At 37.4% G+C, this 21,370-nt stretch overlaps 1 protein-coding gene across 4 annotated transcripts in view; it reads left to right on the top strand.

The window, feature by feature from the left end:
• LOC113051418 (adenylate cyclase type 2-like) overlaps positions 1–21,370 on the top strand; it is a 45,501-nt gene that overhangs the window by 5,386 nt on the left and 18,745 nt on the right. For 3 of the 4 annotated variants that reach the window (XM_026215165.1, XM_026215162.1, XM_026215164.1), the window contains exon 2: positions 19,706–20,229. In XM_026215165.1, coding sequence (XP_026070950.1) covers positions 20,065–20,229 — 165 coding nt within the window. In that variant the 5' untranslated portion in view covers positions 19,706–20,064. Of the gene's footprint in view, positions 1–3,911; positions 4,079–19,705; positions 20,230–21,370 lie in introns of those variants that run through there. The other variant, XM_026215163.1, reaches the window with a different exon arrangement.

Below are 21,370 nucleotides of genomic sequence, written 5' to 3'. Positions count from 1 at the left end.
TGACTCCTGCATAGTGTGTGTTAAACGTTTACAGTTCTATTTTCAAATAGTCTTCCTTAGCTTAGCTTATTTAATATACTTTAATTATGCCGAGTTTAGTTCTTTACAGTCCTGTGTTCTGTGTTTTTTTTGTCTATGTAGCACCCTGGTCCAGGACAAACGCTGTCTCGTTTCACTGTATACTAACTGTATAGAGCTGGAATGACAATAAAGCTACTCTGACTCTCTGACTCTGACTCTGTCGTACACGTGTTCACGAGAGAGTGGCGTTCAGGCGGATAAATAAAGTTCTATTCCAAGTGCACCACACATGAAGTGGACAACATTGGGTAAAAGTAAAACAAATTCACTTGTTGAAGATCTTTGCAGAAAAGTTGAAATATGGAGGCAAATATTGTACATACTTGTCTTAAACACATCATATATGTTCAGCAATAATATAAGGAAAATGCTAAATATGCTCTAGCACTACAAGAGGTTCAGTGCTGGACAGAACTACAGTCCCTCATATGAAGATGCTTTGTACATTATGAGTTGATGACTGTTGAATCCCTTCTTCTCATTCATGTTTTTAATTTATATGGCCAATAACTCAAAATCAATCTGTCCAGTAATGTAATAATCAAGCCAATAACAGACGGAGTGGTGCCAAGCTGCTCTTTAGAGGCTTTAGTGAGGTATTTGATATGGCAGATCATTATTATAGTTCAGTTTCAAGTGCTGTGGTCTGCCGTGCTGTTTGACTGACAGACTGGTCCATGTGCAGCAATCTAAGCTCACCACACATGACAAACACAGAGCATTTAGAGAGGGAGAGGGAGCGAGACCAGTCGATTGAGGTTTAGTGACTGCATCATAGACATCTGTCGTATTAAATCTTAAGAAAAACAGTTCATGTAATTTGATCAAATCTACCACAAAAGGTTACTCAAACCTGCTCCCGCTCAGTGCAGTGTGTTGCTGTTCCAGCTTTGTGGGCAGTGAAGCATGTGCTGAATGATCTATTTTAGATTTGGTCTATTAAAGTTGCTTAACAGCTCTGTGTTAAAACTAGATCTCACACTTGTGTGTTCAAAATGTGTGTAGGAGTTGAAGAGTTAGCAGTCATCTCTTGAAAAGGCATTCAGCTTAGCAGGAGTCAAATTTTAAACACTTCAGTGTCATCAGGTGATTGATAGGGTTTCCTGTGTGTGTGTGTGTGTGTTGTCTCTTGGAAGTTTTGGTCAATGTTGTGGACACATTTTTACACTATACGTATAAATAAAATTAATGATTAAAAATCATTAATTGTTATACAGTTGTATTTTTCATAGTAAAAATAAAAATAAAAACAATATATATATATATATATATATATATATATAGAGAGAGAGAGAGAGAGAGTTATTGGCTATATAAAACATTTATTTTTTATTTTTTAAATCTATTATTTTTAGGGTTTGTTTTAGATGTCGTGATAGCTTAGTACACATGTATACTGCCGTTCAAAAGGTTGTGGCCGGTATGATTTTTTGGTAACACTTTACAATAAGGATCCATTCGTTAATGTTTTTTATGTATTATCTAACATGAACAAACAATGAACAATGCATCTATTACAATGAAAATACTGTCGTTAATTGTTAGTTCATGTTAATTCACTGTGCATTAACTAATATTAACGAGCACATCTTTTGATTCTAATAATGCATTAATAAATGTTGAAATTAACATTACGTAGGATTAATGAATGCTGTAGAAGTGTTTATGCTTAGTTCATATTAACTAATGAACCTTATTGTAAAGTGTTACAGATTTTTTTTTAAGTTTTTGAAAGACTCTTAATGCAAAAAAGCTGTATTAATATATATTTTTACAATTTATAATAATTGTTTACTATTTGAATATATATATTTTTTTTTATTTTTTTATATATATTTTTTTGTGTCTCTGCAAAATGGATATAAATCCGATCTTAAATTCCTATGTGAATTCACATAAACAAAAGCAATAGATATGTGCAGCTAAAGATCAAAGACCAGAACAAGAGAGAGAGCAGCTTTAGCACTGGAAAGACAAGCTAGTCTCACTACTTTTAGTTTAATGAAGATGATTGTGTTTTGAACAGCAACTTTCTTTCAGTTTGCACATTGGCTTCAGTCATATCTGACTCTTACATTTCATATAGCCTACAGTGGGTATAGATAAGAATCACCCCCTTTAAAACAATCACATTTTGTTGCTTACACAGCCTGAAATGAAGACAGACACCGTTTTTGTTTTATCCAGCTGTATTTACTCAGTGCAACTTATAACATCCAAGTGAAAGATAAAACACCAACATGTCAGAAAAAACACACACAAAAAACAGAATCCCTGAGCTGAAAAGGATCACCCCCCTGCGTCAGTATTTTGTTGAACCACCTTTTGCTTTAATTACAGACTTTATTCTGTTGGGATTTGTCTCTGTCTCTAACTTTGCACATCTAGACTTTCTTTGCAGAACTGCTCAAGGTCAGTTCAGGTTGATGGTGAGTGTTTGTGGACTGCAGTCTTCAGGTCATTCCACAGATATTAAGATGGGGTTAAGTCTGGGTTCTGATCAGGTCATGCAAGGACATTCACCTTTTTTTCCTTCAACCACTGTGTGCTCAGTTTTGCTGTGTGTTTAGGGTCATTGTCATGTTGGAAGGTAAACCTTCTTCCCATTGACAACTTTCTGGCAGATGGCAGCAGATTTTCCTCAAGAAGTTAATGATATTTTGCTCCATCCATTTTTCCTTTTACCCTGACACGTTCTCCAGTCCCTGCTTCAAAGAAACACTCTCATAACAGGACATTATCACCTCCATGCTTTACTGGAGGAACGCTGTTATTTGGATGGTGAGCTGTATTGGATTACTGCCAGATATGTAGTTTTGTGTTGAGGCCAAATATTGAGGCCTTTCTTGAGGAGGGGCTTTTTTCTTGCAACCCTCTCATATACAAGCCACATCTGTAGAGAATTTGTGATATTGTTGTCACATGCACACAATGATCACTGTTTGTCATAAATTCCTGCAGCTGTTTCAGAGTTGCTGTAGGCCTCTTGGTCACCTCTTGGTCACCTCTTGGTCACCTCAAGAGGACTGGATTCCAGTAAGACTGGACAGAAGAGAAAGGGCTGGATCATGTACTGATCTCCCATTTGTTATCTGTACTCCAAACAAGAGTTCTGCACTAGATTTACCATAACAGATGTGTTATTGTGCAGTTCATGTTGTGGTAAACTTTCTCTAGAAAAGAATATGCAAAATATTTTGCATACTAGTATATTTTCTCTGAGGTAATGTCCCTTGCTAGTGTCCTTTTGTTTGTTTTTAGGAGCTTGAAATTCTCTGTAGCAGTAGCATTTATGTACTACTATCCTCTTGAAAATCTGAGGTCATGATACACCATGTAGGAGACTTTAATATGAAGCTCAATACTTCAAAGAGTTCACCAGGTTTCGAGATCAGATCTTTCTCCTGTGAGAAATGGAGAGGTGATTTCATTTGCCACGTCTTACCATCTGATCCTCTCATATGAAGCACACTTGAGCTGATAGAAAAAAAACATATCTGTTGTCTTTGTTATGGTGTCTTTCCTATAATCCCTCTCTTATTTTCTCATTTTGTTCCCAGTCTGTTTAATTGTTGCATATCCTCTGCCCCATCCCCTCTCACGCACAACCCCCCCAAAAGCCCTCTTTTTCTCCCATAGGCACAAAGGCTTGCATATAAACAAACAGTAGACCATGATGTCAAGAATATTATGATTATAGTATATAGTGGAGGATTGGAATCTGTGTGTCACAATCATTCAGAACATTCTTTCGCAGCGTGTGTTTGCTCGTGGCACTGATGTCATGTTTTGTCTAGTCTTGTCTTCTCAGTTTTTCACCGTCTCTCCTTCACATGCGCTCTCATCCTGAGACTCAGAGGTGTGGACGTTATCCCTGTGCCGTGTGCACTGTGTGGAGGTTCTCCTGCTCTTGACCCTTTTGACGCTCTTGTTTCATTGTCCTAAACGTGGATGTGGCACTTGAAGCGATCTCTGAAGATCAGTTGCTGTTGAAGAGGTATTTCAGTTGCTGATGTGAAGCGTTGTTTAGAGGGTGTGTCACCGTATTGCGTGTTTTACGCCAGTTGTTGCATGCTTTTTTTTTATTACGCTTATGTGGAATTGGGCTCGCCAGGTGGGTTTGTAACGGTGACAATTTGTGGTTGGGTTTTGCTGTGGAGGTCTCTCTCCTGAATGGTGTGGATTATGAAGAGACATTGAAAAAAACCTTTCCTGTTGTCCACAATGCATTTAGAAATGAAAATCCTGTGATCATTTACTCACTTCTTGTTATGGACCCCTTTGACTTGCATTGCATGGACAGAATTGTTAAAACATTCTTTAAATATCTTCTCTTGAGCTCCACAGAAGAAAGCAAATTCGTTACTTTTGGTAACAAAATGAGGTTGTGTAAAATGAAACACTTGATAAATGGCTCCAACAAATTGACTTTATTCAGGTCCGTGCCATATTTACTGTTTGTCAGGAATGAAAACGAGGCTGTGAGGGTAGAAATGGAATGCACTGTTGTTTAACAACATACTGATTGTTGGGCTGACGAAACATCTTGCCAAAAACTTTCATTTGACAAAAACTACATAAAACAGTTATTTGATCCAGTCCCTTTATACAGTATGTAATACTCCCTCAAAGCCTTGTTTTTATCTATATAAAAGTCGGTATGGACTAAGGTCCATTTTTTAATTTTGGTGATTTATCCCTTTAAATCACCCTTCTCTCAGGTTTAGCGTGTTTGCTGTTGATGTTTTTCTCTCTAGAATTACATTTCTTAAATAGTGAGGAGCCTGTTTATGTCTGAATGCACCTGAAGGTCAGAATCGAGTCTGTGTGTTTGTGCTCTCCGCTCTTTTGTCACATGACCCGTCCGGGACACACTTATCTCTGTACTGCGACGTGTGAATTGCAGAGCTGGAGAAACGACAGTCCTCCTCCATTGAAATCCCTCAGAAAAGGTTCATTGTTGTTTGAAGCGATGTACCTCACTGCTCTGCTGCCTGTATTGCACTGTCTTCAGCCCTGTAGTTAGGGAAATGAGTCACGGTTGCTAAGGAAATTGGTTGGTGTGTGGTTAGATCGAGTAGACTTCGAAGGCTGTCCTCGATGAGAGTTGCTCTGCTCAGAAAATGGTGGATTCTGTCTTCTGCATTTGTGTGTGCTGTGTATTTCATCGACGTATTATTCTAGTGCCCACTCACTCCGACCGCCTTTATCACCACAACAATACAAAAATCAGCTCTATGATAACACGCCGTCTTTCACATCATCACCTACCGCGCATGTGTGTAGCTTGAGGTTAAAATGATGAAGTGTGTTTCTTTGCGAAAGTGTATGATCTGAACATGTTCAGTGAGTTTTTTGTAACGTGAGCTTGGGAGATGATGTCATGCTGTCGCTTCTCTGCTGTTTTAAAGCAATTCTTGTGAAAGGTTCTTCCTTCTACTTTAAGGGAAGAAATTGTCATTTTAAGTTTTTTTTTTTTTTTTTACTATGTATTGATGCATTTACCTGTGTGTGTGGGAATTAGAGAGTGACCAGAACAAGGGTGTTAAAGAAGGTGATTAATGTACAAGATTGCCATTTCCATTTAGCTAATAATCACGTTTTCAGCTTCCTTCACACACACACACACACACACACACACTGATGCAGTATAAACTACATATTCCTGGTTACAATCTGACTTTTGTGTGTGTTCCAGTCTCTATCCATAACAGAAAAAGGGAGTGAATCCTGATATCGTGCAGGGAAACGCACAGACATATACTTTCTGCATGAATGTTCCTGCATAGCTCCACACAGACACACACACACCTGCAAAAACAATGTTGATTCTGCACGCACACATGCACATTTAGTTGAAACAGTGTAATGTAACACCGGGGCACCACTTTCTGACACAACGCCTGCTTTCATTGACTGGAAGAAAAACAGGAGGGCAGCACACCGCTACATATACACCAATATGGATGTCTTTGGCCTTATGTTGTGCCTCACATTGTTTTTTTAAAGTGTGTTAAGTTAAAAGAGTCCAACTTGAGTTGAGTCTTTATAATTAAAATGATAAAATGAGTATTGAGACCCCTGAAATTGACTGTTTTACTTTGCATTCTAGAAATAATGTATTTTAATCCAACTAAATTATATTAAAAGTCTAGTGATTTTTAAAAGAATATATATTTTTGCACATCCCTTGTATTCGGAAGCCTGTTAATCTAGAAAAACATTAGACTTAGACCTTGAGAAACTAGCTGGGGATTTTCAGGAGGCAGAAATGAAAATCAGTGCACGTGCAGAAAGACAGACAGTCGGATGAGTCAGCCGTTTAGTCCTGATGGTGGCTCCTAATGAAAGACAAAGACCAGATTGCCGGTAGTAATATTATATATAATTACACGAGCAGTAATCGGATATCGGAGGTGTGGAATGGTTGGATGCCCTGATTCTTACCTCAGATGGAGGATAATAATGCCCTCCTGCGCAATGCTACACATCACATCGTCCCAGCTAATGATATTCTGCAGGGAGTGTGAATGTTTATTTGTAATTTACTAGTCTGATCTGGTTGGGTGTGCAGATACTTTCAGCCATCTGTCATAATGGCACCTTTCAAGTGCACCTGGGAAACATGTTCCTTCAGGCATTCGTTGAGTGTTCATTATCACAACATGTCATGTATTCAGAGTCTGAGACATAAACAAAAGAAAATAATTATATTCTGAACAGCAAACCCAAATAAATACAGCTAAATTTAAAATGATAATAAATTTGTATTTCTATCACCTATTTATACATGGTATCACAACTAAATGTGATGCAAACTTCACGTCCGCTACAGACTTGCTTTCCGCTCTCTGATCTCTGTAAAGATTATAGATGATATGATATGAACTGTATTTTAGATCAGTGTTTCCACCATGTTTCACACTGACACACACCCTTCCAATGGACAACTTGTGTTTTAAATACATATATTGTGTATTATTCCCCACTCATAAATATGACTTAAGATGCCATTCATTTGTTATATCCACCTGGAAAACTTGTATTTAAGATAATTATGACAGTATGACTTTAGAATGAAGGGGCTTGATTTTTGCTCCTTTGGTTAAGAATTTTTAGAATTTGTAACTTTTATTTTTTTGATTGGTTGATGGGAGCACAAAGATGCAAGGATCTGAAAGGACAGTCCTGAGCCCTTCACTGGTGACTATACTGAGCTATGACATCACAAACAGCTCACTCTGAAATATTTCCACATTTTCCACAAGTGATGCAGTAAATATTTTACTCTTATGCCTGATAACTGATAGATGGCTAATATTAAAATGCTGTACGGTTTTTGTAAATAAAAATGTAAATGCTTAAACTCAATCATTTTAAATGCTACAAGTAAATGTAGGCATTACTACATTATAATGTGCAGTTTGAAAAAAGTATACATGTGGGTCAAAGACGTTAAGATGTCCGCATCAAAAGAAATGTAAAAAAGTGATTTTGTGTCCATAGAAAGCACATTAAATGTAAGTAAAATGTCTACTTTTAAGGTTTCAAGTAAGTTTTTGGAGAATAAAATGTGAAAATTTGTTTGAAATAATGTTACATTGTCCTTCAGTGTAACACAATATTTATGCAAAAATTCAAGCAACATATTAATACATATTAATATAGAAAGAATAAAGAATAATGGAGCATACTAAATTTTATTGTGTTTTAAATTAGTACAAAATTCTTACTGACAAATGGGCGGCAAAACCTAGGATAGTGGCAAAAGTAAAACATTTAAAATTACAACTCATTAGTTTTTGGGGTTAAAGTAATTTAATAGTCTTTTAATATGTCAGAAATTGATTTTTGTTGCAAATATGCCTGACAAGCTTGTTACACTGAATGACATTTTACTGGGTGTCTTCTGTAAATCAGGGCAAAATTTATGATATTTATTTTTTGCTCAGAAAAACAAAATTGGTATTAAATAAAACATAAAACCTTTTTTTTGGGAGGGGGACTACAACAGTTTAAGCAGTATTACACTTTTTTATGCTTAAACACTTTTCGTCTTTGACCCATGTATCATTGTATATGTTCAAGTAACAAAGATGTACCTTTTAGTTTTTCTACCTTAGGATACTGCCCCAGTGACAGTTTTGAATCTTTTTTTTCTGATAACATTAATGTAGAAACAGGGAAAATGATTTGTGTGAACCCTATATCACAGCGCTTCTCAATTCCAGTCCAGTTTTGTATGTTTCTCTTATCGCTTCAGACGTTTGTTCTATTCGAATGTAAGTGTCCTGCGAAGTGGACATCACTGGATATCCCGCCATGATTCCAGATCGAAGCAAACATATATGTTCCATTTGAAGTGCATTGAAGTGTGCAAGACGTGAATTTAAAATCTGTTTATGTACAGAGGTATATGATCATGCCACACTTGTCTGTGTGTGAGGATATTGCACAGCGCAAATCGTTAAATGAATGTTCGGAAGTGAAGTAAACTTCAACAGATTTGCCCTGCTCAGGGAGTAAGGAGCAATGAACACTGTGTAGGGAACAAAGTTAATGAACGGAGCTCACTTCTAACGAGCTGATTATCTGAATCAGGTGTAACAAAGAGAGACATGCAAAATATACAGGACTGGAGGACTGGAACTGAGAACCGCTGCTAGAGCAGAATGAAAAGATCTGCTTGAGGAGGCTGTTTAGGGTGGAGCCACATGAGGTCATTATAATCGTTACCGTCTGTTTCCCTTTTATGTTCAATTTCATATGTTTCTATGGTTGTAGTGTTTATGGCTGCTCTACTGTGTCTGTATTGCAAAACTAATTTAACTCATGGCATGAAATGTGATGGTGTGAACAGATCCGCAACACGTAATGTGAGTGTTATAACACTCCATCCTGATAAGGCAATATGCTGAAATCGACTATGTGTCACCTTCTGCAAAATCAAACATTTCATCCTTGTGTGCTACCAGCAAATGCAGTCTGGAGAATGAATCATTGAAAATAGTAAGTTTATTGAGACTTGTACAGATTTGTAGGCTGTAGCACTGGACGTGGGTTAGGTACAAATTCAAGTCTAAAACAAGCTGGGACTAATTTGTAATACTATAACAGTATTGTGGCGACTTCATCATACTGTATGTGAAAGGAAAGGTGCGGTCATATTCAAACACACTACATCTCCATCCAGAGCAATACTACAGGATTCTTTTGTAGCTTGACCTTGCCCTCACACAGCAGGACTGCTATTGTCTGTGTTTCCGAAGGATAACAGTTATGTCTCTTTATGACAGTGATGCTGGAATATGTTTCCTTCAAAGAGACCGTTTCTGTCTGCATGGAGCCATTAACCAGACCGCATCTGTGATTCATCAGAGAGAGAGAGAGAGTATGCAAAGACAGATGAGGCAGAGTTGATCTCTTGATAAAAAAATAGTCTACGTTCTGTAAAGTCACTATAAATGATGGAGGCCCCAGCTGCTCATTGTGTGGTTCATGTGACACACATTTGTTATTGTGTAAACAGTAATAAAGGAACCTGCAGTTCCACAGACAGTTTATGTTTTTATAATGTTTATGTGTCAGACCAGTGCATTTATGTGAGTTAGGACTGTCATAAGATGAATATTGCTTGGCTTTTGTGATGTTATAGACAAACACAGTCTGCTGAAACAAATAACATAAACATTGATACGTTTTCATGTCTTTATTGAACACACTGTTTAAACATTCACATTGCAGGGTGGAAAAAGTGTGTGTTGACTATTGAATTGAATAACTAACTGACTCTTATATAACCCACAGCAGAAATTCACTTTGATTGCAGATCAGACCTGCATGGCAGGAAGAATTTTGGCGTTAGTTTTTACCGTCATGGCCCAGTCTCGTGTTCAGAGTAGCTTGGATCTTGCATTGCTCATGCAGAAGCTCACTTTGTGTTATCCATTATTTGAATTTTTTTAGATATGTTTGCAGCATCATAATATATCAGTGTTCACTAGGGTTGTAACTAGGGCTGCACGATCTGTCGTTTAAGCATCGATATCACGATATACGAATCCACGATAGTCACATCGCAGGATGTGCAATGTAGGCTGTCGTAGTTGATCCGTTATTCATTAACTGTATGGGCCAGCTGCTCCCCGGCCCTTGACGAATGTGATTCGTGGAGAGCGCGAGAGAAAGAGCGTGCGAGAGAGAGAGAGAGAGAGAGAGAGAGAGCGCTTCAAACAACACGAGCGCTGTATTGCTCTCTCTCTCTCTCGCGCATATTAATCAATTGACACGATGGTGTCGATGTTTAAATCATTTAAAATGAGAATGTAAATCTGCTCACCCCATTTTTGTTTGTAAGAAAAAATTAGATTAGATTTCATATCGCAATATATATCGTAGAAAAAAAAAATATTGCAATGTAATTTTTTCCCAATATCGTGCAGCCCTAGTTGTAACGGTAAATGTATTTGGTACGGGTATTTCCGTTCAGTACACATGGGTTGGTTTAACCGCTGCATGAACGTAACTTCATTGGAAACTTCCACTTTTATATATTGTTATTTTGATAAGAAACAAAGTCTAATCTTTCAAATCATTTCAGTTTTTTTTTTCATGTAATTCGAACTATAGAAATGCCGTTGACACTTGATGTGGCGTGACAGATCACTGTATAAACGCTTCAGTTCAAACGGCAGCGCGATCCCAGTTAACACAGAACGTTCCCCTAACGTTCCCGTTTGGTTATTTTTTGGGGGAACCAAATAAGAACGTTCTGGGAACGTTCTCTATTGGTTGTTTTTTAGTACCCTAAAGAGAACGTTCTGGGAACGTTCCCTTCAGGTTATTTATTGGCATTTTTTTATAACCTAAAGAGAACGTTCTGGGAACGTTCCCTCAAGGTTATTTATTGGCAATTTTTTATAACCTAAAGAGAACGTTCCCAGAACGTTCCCTGCAGGTTATTTATTGGCATTTTTTTATAACCTAAAGAGAACGTTCCCAGAACGTTCCCTGCAGGTTATTTATTGGCATTTTTTATAACCTAAAGAGAACGTTCTGGGAACGTTCCCTCAAGGTTATTTATTGGCAATTTTTTATAACCTAAAGAGAACGTTCCCAGAACGTTCCCTGCAGGTTATTTATTGGCATTTTTTTATAACCTAAAGAGAACGTTCCCAGAACGTTCCCTGCAGGTTATTTTTTTTTGGCTTTTTTTATAACCTAAAGAGAACGTTTCTAGAACGTTCCCTGCAGGTTATTTTTGGTTAACTGAGTTGCTGCAGAAATTCATAAGACATACAATGTAAGCGATTTGAAATTACAATAAACTGATAAAACACGCTAAAAATGTAACCTTTCATAGCAGCTGAAAACAAACCAAATTTGAAAGTGAAGTGACATTCAGCCAAGTGTGACCCATACTCAGAATTTGTGCTCTGCATTTAACCCATCCGAAATGCACACACGCAGTGAACACACACACACACACTGTGAGCACACAGCCGATTTTGTAATGAGGGGATTGAGTGTTACTGTAAATTCTGCGTGTTTTAATGAGCGCGCGCTGAACATTGGAGCGCGTTCATTCAGATTCAAACACTGGAGCGGAGGGAGTTGGCATGGAAACGGGCGGTCGACAACACTGGCAACCTGCACGCTCCGTGTCTCGCTGCTGTTTTCACTGATTTCGGTAAGTTTAGTAAATTAAAATTGCACAAATATCATATGCCACTGTTCCTGACATCTCTTTTGCTTGTATTTGACCAGCATCTGTTGAATTTACTTCATAGAAATGTTTAAGTGTTTTCGAACAAGTCCGTGAGCATCTGAACCTTTATCAGAGGAGGTAATGTATGCTAACTCCATAGACTAAGCTTTTATGAAGAGTTTGGGATTTTAATAACACATGTATGTGTAGATGAGAGGCATTGACAGTTCTGTAAAATATTTTCTGGTCATTTTTCAATGGATGATTGAAAATAGGCTTTTTTTTTATTTAACCTAAATATACACTAACGTTACCGTTAATCAGTGACGTCATTACATCAGAGTCACAGTTCAAACGCATTTTGATCTAGTCTAATGATAAACAAGTATTGATAAAAACTGTTCAGGATATTTATTAAATACATATTCTTTCTATTTTCTACATTTCTAGTTGCTTGGTTTATTTAGATAAAACTGTCGTTGTATACTGAATATTGTTGGCTCTGTGACAGATTGCTTGTTATATTTCTAGATTCTTCTAGTGCTTGATGATCTTCTGCATCCCATGATGAGCAAACCTCCTGTCCAACAACATCTCCAAGGCACACTGATCCATATGACTAGCAGGTTTACCCCAAACATACACTAATGCTATCCTTACCAATTTCTGAAATAATATTACAATTTAAAATAGCAGTTTTTGGTGAAATGTAACTTATTCCTGTGATGTGCAGCTGTATTTTCAGCATCATTCCTCCAGTCTTCAGTGTCACATGATCTTCAGAAATCATTTTAATATGATGATTTACTGCTCAAGAAACATTTATGATTATTATCAATGTTGAAAACAGTTGTGCTGCTCAATATATATATATATATATATATATATATATATATATATGAGAGAGAGAGAGAGAGAGAGAATTCTTTGCTAATAGAAAATTCTTCTTGACACTAACTTTTGATTAATTTAATGTGTCCTTGCTGAATAAAAATATGAATTTATTTTTAAAAATGTAGTCTACATTACCATTTAGAAGTCTGGGGTCTATATAACAATCAAGCTTTAAAATAAATAAATAAACTCTATGCTGTTATAAACGGTTTACACAAATATAAAACAGCGCTGTTTTTTTAACATTCATATTTATCAGAAGTGTTTATTTGGCAAAGAGCAGCATATTATAATGATTTCTGGAGGATCATATGACACTTAAGACTGAAGTAATGATGCTGAAAAATCAGCTTTGATCATAGCAATCAACTGACCCTTCGCAAAACAAGCGTCCCTCCTTAAATACTGTAGCTATGTCTGACAAGCCATGCTGCTCTCACAGTACACACCTTGTTCTCACACAGCGAAATATTAGGGATGCACGATAATATCGGCACAACATCGGTATCGGCCGATAAAAGCTTAAAATTACCATTATCGGTATCGGCCGATATGAATATTTCTGCCGATGAGCCAAACCGATATTCTCCAAGTGAAATAATTGACCTGTTTTTCAGATGTGAATGTCTGTCTACATTTGTAAAATAATAAATTTATGGTAGAATCAGTACAGAAGAGATACATGGATTTCTCTTCAGTAAAATTAAAGTTTAAATTTATCAGTATATATTTGTATATATATCGATATCGGTATCGGCATCGGCCAAAATTATTTAGAAAATATCGGCATATCGAATATCGGCCAAAATTCAATATCGTGCATCCCTACGAAATATACATTGTGGACCAAAGAGGAAACTGACAACACACAGACAGAAGAAGACAGAGAAGGTCACTTCTGGTATGAAACAAGTGTTCAGCTTTTAAATTTGGCCCCCCTTTTTTCTTTTTTTCTTTTTTAAGAAATTCAAACAATAAATAGTGTTTTGTGCTGATTTAATGTGTTACAGATCGCTGTAGTGCCTCAGTTCAAGCAGCACACATGAACCGATTGATTCATATTTAATTGAAGCGCAAAATAAAAGATGTCACACGTCTTTTTACAACATTTTTCAAATTTTAAGTCCACCGAAGTTAATCTACTCTCCTGTCTACCGTATTTTCTGCACCATAAGTTGCACTGGATTATAAGGCACAGTCTCAAAACAGTGAGTTTAGTTGAACTTTATTCTACTATTTAACAATACACTCACATTATTTTTTAATCAATCTTCTCCCACAGATCCATCAAAGTCCTCATCTTCTGTGTCTGAGTTGAACAGCTGGGCAACAGCTTTTGAACAGCTTTCTTCATCAAACATGCCGGGTTCCCTCTCATCATGGTTGATCGCTGCCAGCATACGTAGTGTACGTATTATGTCCCTGTGTCAGCGGGAAATGGTCCGACAGTCAGGTAAACGACCTTGTTGCAAAAACCCTTTTAGCATAAATAATCAATTGCTATTTGCAGTTAACGTAGCCTACTTTGTGTAAATGGCATCTATCGCTAATTTTTATCTCGCTGCTCGCTGACATCTATATTTTACAACAAACGCCCCTTTGAATACCCTCTTCAACAGTGACATCTAGCGGTAAACTGTTATTACGTTATAATTGAGGTACTAGGCAATGGCAATGACTGAATGAAACAAGAATATCACTTTTATTTGTTATAATATTACTATTCTTTGTTATATTTACAGATGACTGTTGTGAAGATGGAAGAGTGCAGGATCTACAATTACACTAATAATAACATTTTTGAAGTAGTTTGATTTTGTTTCGCTTTCTGCCATGTTTTGAATGTGATGCTCAGCCTACAACCCAATGATTGTGTTTGTATTATTATTTTTTTAATCAACAATTAAAAAATGACAAAACAATGGACTGTAAGCTTATTATTTCTATACAGTCGTATGTTATTAAAGTAAATTAAATTGTTAGTTGAATGCTAGAAATAACGTTCTGGGATTAATAAAACTCCTGGCAAACCAAAAACAAACCATAAAAAATAACGTTCTGGGAACCAAAAACTAACGTTCTGAGAACGTTAAGAAAACTTTCCTGGCAAACTAAAAACAAACCATAAAAACTAACGTTCTGGGAACGTTCTGGGAACCAAACACTAACATTCAGAAAACTTTCTGGGAACCAAAAACTAACGTTCTGAGAACGTTCTGGGAACCAAAAACTAACGTTCTGAGAACATTCTGGGAACCAAAAACTAACGTTCTGAGAACGTTAAGAAAACTTTCCTGGCAAACTAAAAACAAACCATAAAAACTAACGTTCTGGGAACGTTCTGGGAACCAAACACTAACATTCGGAAAACTTTCTGGGAACCAAAAACTAACGTTCTGGGAACCAAAAACTAACGTTCTGAGAACGTTCTGGGAACCAAAAACTAACGTTCTGAGAACGTTAAGAAAACTTTCCTGGCTAACCAAAAACAAACCATAAAAAATAACGTTCTGGGAACCAAAAACTAACGTTCTGAGAACGTTCTGGGAACCAAAAACTAACGTTCTGGGAACCAAAAATTGTTAGCTGGGATCATCCCTTCCTATTTACTAGTTTTAACACAAAATAAATATGAATGAACATCTCGTGCCTCATGTAATCCCCCAGTCAGTGTCTCAACCGTGGAAACACGTCAATAAATACTTTGTGAACAAAATGTCATGCAGCAATTCATTTACCTCAGGCAAGGCATCAGTATCCACAGCGCGCTAGTTTGCTACAGAGAAATGAAGGGCAGAGAAGAGCATTCACAGAATATCCGACTATATACTCACGATATTTCACTTTACTTTACAGTGATGTCTCAATTATTTAATGTGTTTAAATAAATATGTTGTGAAACATGTTATGACAGCCATTGTACATAAGCCACTGTATATAAGGTACATACAGAGCCGTCATGTTTGTGTACTGTTACAACACTAATGTTTAGCTATTTGAAAATATGTCAATGAATGTACCTTATAAAGTTGTTATACTGCTCATCCCCTCTTTGTTTCAGAAGACTGGACTTTCATAGTGTAAGATGAGGAATTTCAACAACAGATTAAGACAAAATTAATTTACAGTGCCAAAGTTGGGCATGTGTCTTTGACATTCTCCGCTTCCTGTGTGCACTGCAAACAGCAGTGATTAGCCAAACTAGCCTCGGATAGCATCTGACTAATCTAATCAACCCAGCTGCTAAAACATTTATCATGTGTAAACATGGCAGATAATAATCTATGAAGTATAAATAATATGCAGTAAACATTTAATCAGTCAGTTGCAATAGACATAGTGTACGATTCCTCACAACAAAACTAGACTGTTCAGATTGTACTAGTGCTGTGTAACTTTGTTGATCATTATAATACGAGTGATAGAGCCAGCATTCTATGATTACTCTTCTTTTTATACACATGGATATATGTACAAAATTCAGCTTTGGCATCACAGGAGTAAAATATCTTCAAATAGAAAGCAAATATTTTGTAACAATATTTCAGGAAACATATATGTACGTGTATAAATTAATTTAGACACATTTGTGCACTCATCAGTTGTGCATATTTCAAGGATCCCTATATTCATGATTATACTGAACATGCTTTAACATATGACATGTGACCATGTGTCTCTCTTACTGTGTAAACATCACTCCAGTTATTCAAAGTGAACATCATTTCTTTTATTTAAATGACTTTGTATTTTCCAGAATCAATGGAAATCGAATGGAAATCTAAACAGGGACCTTGTCTTGCTTGCTTGCTTGCTTATCTTATGCGTATGATGTCATTAGTGCACACACCCTACCGGAAGATAATCACATGCCTAGTCTTTGCTCTCTGTGTTTTCATTAACTTTACAGATGAATGCATTAAAAACATATCACAATATTGCAACCCTAAAATTTAAACAATAATTCAGCATTTAAAAAAATTGATTAGATGGTGCAGGTCAATGTTATGTAATGGACAACAAAAGGGAGAAGAAAGCAGAGTAGATAACAAGTGTAAATAGTTCATTTTCTGATGAATTAAAGCAGAGAATGGGGCTTTTATATGTTGAAAGGCAGCTGTCTTGACCAATGACAATACCAGCTCTCACATCATGAGCTCTTGAAAAGAGATTTTCACATTTAGATTGCTGAGACTTCCTTTCAGCCCATTGACTTTTATTACACAGACACACAGACAAAAACTTTATTCAATATATATATATATATAATGCCACATTTGAGTAAAAATATAGGCATTTATATTGCATTTAGAGGTATCGTTGCTTAACCATCATGGGTAGGTGATATGGGTGTAACGATTCACTGGTTTTCTTGATGCATCGATTACAAATCCTGACGATTCATATGCATCGATTTTGAAACATGATTTTTGAATTGTGAATCGCCGATCTCGGTCAGAAATCGATTCAGAAGCGATAAGAATCGAATGAATCACAATTTCTATAGCGAGTCAATACTTTCACAATATATACACATATATACACAATATATTTCACAATTACTACACGCACAAATTAATGGAGACCTTGAACAGTGTTAGTGCCTCCATCTATCCTTCACGCGCTCCACTATTAACACCTGTGACTGTCACTGGATTGCACTCGTGCTCCGTTCATCTCTGAAGCAGCTAATGTCTCTCCTAAGAACTCGTGGCCAGTAATACCATAGTGAAGTAGTTTTACTTTTTTGTAGTTTTCAATGGCTCTCTGCATCTTACTGACGCCTTTACCTGTGCAGTCGAAAGCTAATTTCTTTTTGTTCGTTTTTTTTTTTTTTCTCTAACCTATGGTCATAAAGGCTGGTGTAATTTGCCCCCTGACTAAGCATTTAAATAATTTAGGGGAAGCATTTAAATAATCCTGTGAATGCACTTAAAGAGTGTAGAATTTAATCGTTATAATCGAATCGAATCAAATTTCATTGTGAATCGAATCGTCCTAAATTTGCAAAAATCTTTCGAATTGAAAACCTTTGAATCGTGAATTGAATCGAATCGCTGCCTACTCAAAGATTCACAGCTCTAGCAGGTGATGTTATTGTTCCCTTGGGAAATAAATTCCTTTATTGATAGTGTGCTGTGCTGTTCATGTGCAGCTACATAGGGTTTGACTCTGAGGAGGCGGCCTGATCATAGTGCTGTGCTTGTGTCATGTTAAGATCATTGAGATCATTGTGAAGGTTCAGAGCTTTACCGCTCTTGTGCCATGCACTTCCAGGAAATACAACAGCAGTCAGGAGGATTTGACCTCTCGGTTTCCACATGGAGAGACTATTCACTCTCATTCCTTCTCTCTCTCCCACCCGTTTCTCTTTCTTTCCTTCTGTTATTGCACTGTTGGATTGTTCCTTCGCCATGGCAACTTTAGTTTTGGAATATAAAGGCCACTTGTTGGCTTGGGTGCATTGGTTTGGGAGAGTGAGAGAGTGACACGGTGCTGTCTTTCAGTCTTAAATGACCCTAAACAAAAGAGAAAATCTCAGAACATCCCAGTTCCCTATCACTCTCCGTCTCTCTCTCTCTCTCTCTCTCTCTCTGTCCTGTTTTCTTTAACTTCTTTTCAGGGGCACTTCAATTAAGTTTTGGAGGTTTTTTTTCTCTGCTGTAGTTTGCAGTCCTTCACTTTTTTAAGCTTTTGCAATAGTATTAGAGGATCTTTGAATTCTTATATGGTAATCCAATGATTTTACAGGAAATGAGAACACAAAAATATTGTATTATAATATTTGCTTTTGAGTTTGAGTCATGTTTTCAGCAATGCGTCAGCATAGGCATAGCCAAGTTTAGTATCACTTGAAACACTCTGGATGGTGACTCATAGGTGTGTTTCATGGTGTGTGCATTCAGATGTGAAGCCGTTGCTTACGCTTCTATGATCATCTGGTTGCGCTCCTCAAACATTAATAACCTCCGTTGAGAAATCATGACCTTTGGACGAAGCTTATTTACAGAGTCTCCTCTGCTCTTTTTCCTCTGTGGACTGTTTCCTCCACCCGAGGATGAGGATGCACGGAATGCACTAATGCATTTAGATCATGGATGGGTCATGATGATTATAATGATGGTGAACTAATCACCTAGTTGAAAAAAGAGATTAGATTTAGTTTTTTATGTTCACTAAATCTGACAAAACAGAATATTGTGGAATAATATTACAAACAGCTGAATTTTCAGCAGCCATTATTTTTTTATGCTGATCTGAAGCTCAAGAAACCTTTCTGATTGTTACAATGTTGAAAATAGGGCAGAATGCATCTTTACCTGGATCCTTTGATGATTAGAAAGTTCAAAGTAACAGCATTCATTTGAAATAGAAATCTTTTGTAACACCATAAAGGTATTTACTGTAACTTCTGCTTAAATTGAATGCATCCTTGCTGAATAGAAGAATTCATTTCTTAAAAAACATTTTTAACTGTTGTCCTTTCCTGTATAGTCTGCATGTTTGCAGTGTGACCACATCAAGCACAGTGAGACCATTAACCACTCGCTGCACCGAGGTCTCTGTGTGTCCAGCAGGTTACTCTGTGTCCAGTGTTCACTCAGGTTTCTCTTTGGAGAACTCTGCTCGCCTCAGTGTGAGTTGTAGCTGAGGTTTGGCTGAGGATGCCATGGACAGCAGCCATCAGTATTAGGCTCTGTAATGAACAGAGGACTGAATCCACACAAATGTTGAACTCTACCCAAAAGCCTTTTTACAGACACAGAGAGCTTCCAGTGTGGGAATGACTGAACAGAGCAGTGCTTATAAAGATCTAAGGAGTTGACCTGAAAATATACTCGCTAAATTTAAATGATTCATCAGCTTTTGAAACAAACCGAATTATTTTCTAAACAAAAGCTCCTAATTTGAGTTTTTTTGTGTTATTGAGTGGGTCAGATTGACTATAGGAGGTGTCATATTATTAAATTCATTTTAGCACATCTAATAAATGACTCTCTCTATTTTTTGTGTGTGTGACAGGAATTCTTGGACTGCGGAAGAATCTAATTGCATTGCATTCCCTCTCAACGTACACACTGTGGGGTATCCTGAAGCCCTCTCTAACAGGACCAGGAAGCACCAGAGTGATGTCAAAAGTGCTGAAAGAGTGAATACAGAACAAAGAAGGATCACAAAGGACATGCACAGAACGGTGCCCTGGAGGGGAGAGCAGAAGTTTTCTTCCCTGGAATGACCTCCCACACACTCTCACGTGGTTTCTATGGGGATTTCAGCATAGCCGCACTCTGTTGGATGGGAGGTGGTGTATTTCTGGGGCCTCTGATTGCTCTGCTCTGATTGGCCAGTACTATTCAGTCGCCACACTGCCGTTGGTCAGAATGCCACCAAGCAGGAAGTACATGCTGAACGAGCAGCAGATGAGACAGAAAGCACTGTACAGGAAATTTTCTGGCATTAGCCAATACCAGCCTTTCGTTCTGTTGCTGGGACTGAGCATGCTCACCTGTGTCACACTGCTAGTGCTCTTCTTCAGCCTGAAACTGGTGAGATGCCACGTTCGTGCAAATGCACTCATACAATATGCATGCTTACAGACGCCCACAATCAGAGGTCTAACATCAACCCACGCAAGTCACTTAAAATTAGGAAATACATTAACTGTCTCGATTTTTTTTTACAAGTGCCTGATCCGTTTTGTTTTTGCTGTTCAGATGGTTTCTAAAGATTGAAGCAGCCTCTCTTAAATAGTCCTGCAGTTAATAAGGTGCTGATCCTCTGTAGTTGCGTAATTTGAAGTCGATGATTACAATTCTGATGTGAACTGCCATTATCGATGTCAGGGAATTGAGTTTCTTACATGTAATAATTGGCAGTTCAAGCCAGGTCCACCAAAATGTTTTTTTTTTTTCTTTTGGAATATGTAGCACATCTCTCTTGCTATCTCTCTTTGGTTTCTCTGATACTTTCTCACATAAACTCGCACATAAACGTTCTCTGGAGTCAGCTGGATGTGAAGAGAGCCGTGAACGCTCCTTCAATGCCACTGTTGTTCATCTCTTTAGCCGTTAAGTATTATACCATCTGTATAAAGTTCTGTAACCTTCTCTCTCAACACCAACCGGCTGTGGGAAGAACAGAATTACAACCAATGTGGCTCTCTGTGTGTGGGCATGAATGTGTGTGTGTTGTGTTTTACTATTTCTTTGAACTTATAGGATGATGGGAGTGTGTGTAGGCGTGTGTGTGTTTCTTGTGTGTGACTGTGGACTGAGGTATGCAGTTCTGATATGTTTGAAGGTTGTAGCTCAGTGGTAATTCGGAGTGGTTGACTTAACTGGGTGAACATGAATGGAGGACTCGACCCACTGCAGTGAGGATGTACATTGGTGTGTGGGTGAGTGGTGGGGTCGAACTAGTGCTGTGATTTGCCCACTTAGGTAGGAACTTTTTGTCTGATAGTGTCATTTAATTTGATCAAAATATTAGGGGTCATATGATGCTTCCATCCAAAGGGAAAGGAAACACTGAAATTGCATCATATGAACCCTTTAATATAGGACTTTAATAGAATTCTCCATCATACAAGTAGTTCCGAATGAAACCACAGCACAATAGACCATGGCACCTCTCCGAGCAAACACACTTTAGTGTTTTAGAAGTTGATTCGATGACTCACTCATAAGT

Source organism: Carassius auratus, chromosome 32 (genome assembly GCF_003368295.1).
Source record: "Carassius auratus strain Wakin chromosome 32, ASM336829v1, whole genome shotgun sequence".
NCBI lineage: Eukaryota > Metazoa > Chordata > Actinopteri > Cypriniformes > Cyprinidae > Carassius > Carassius auratus.
This window is presented reverse-complemented; position numbering and strand designations above follow the sequence as displayed.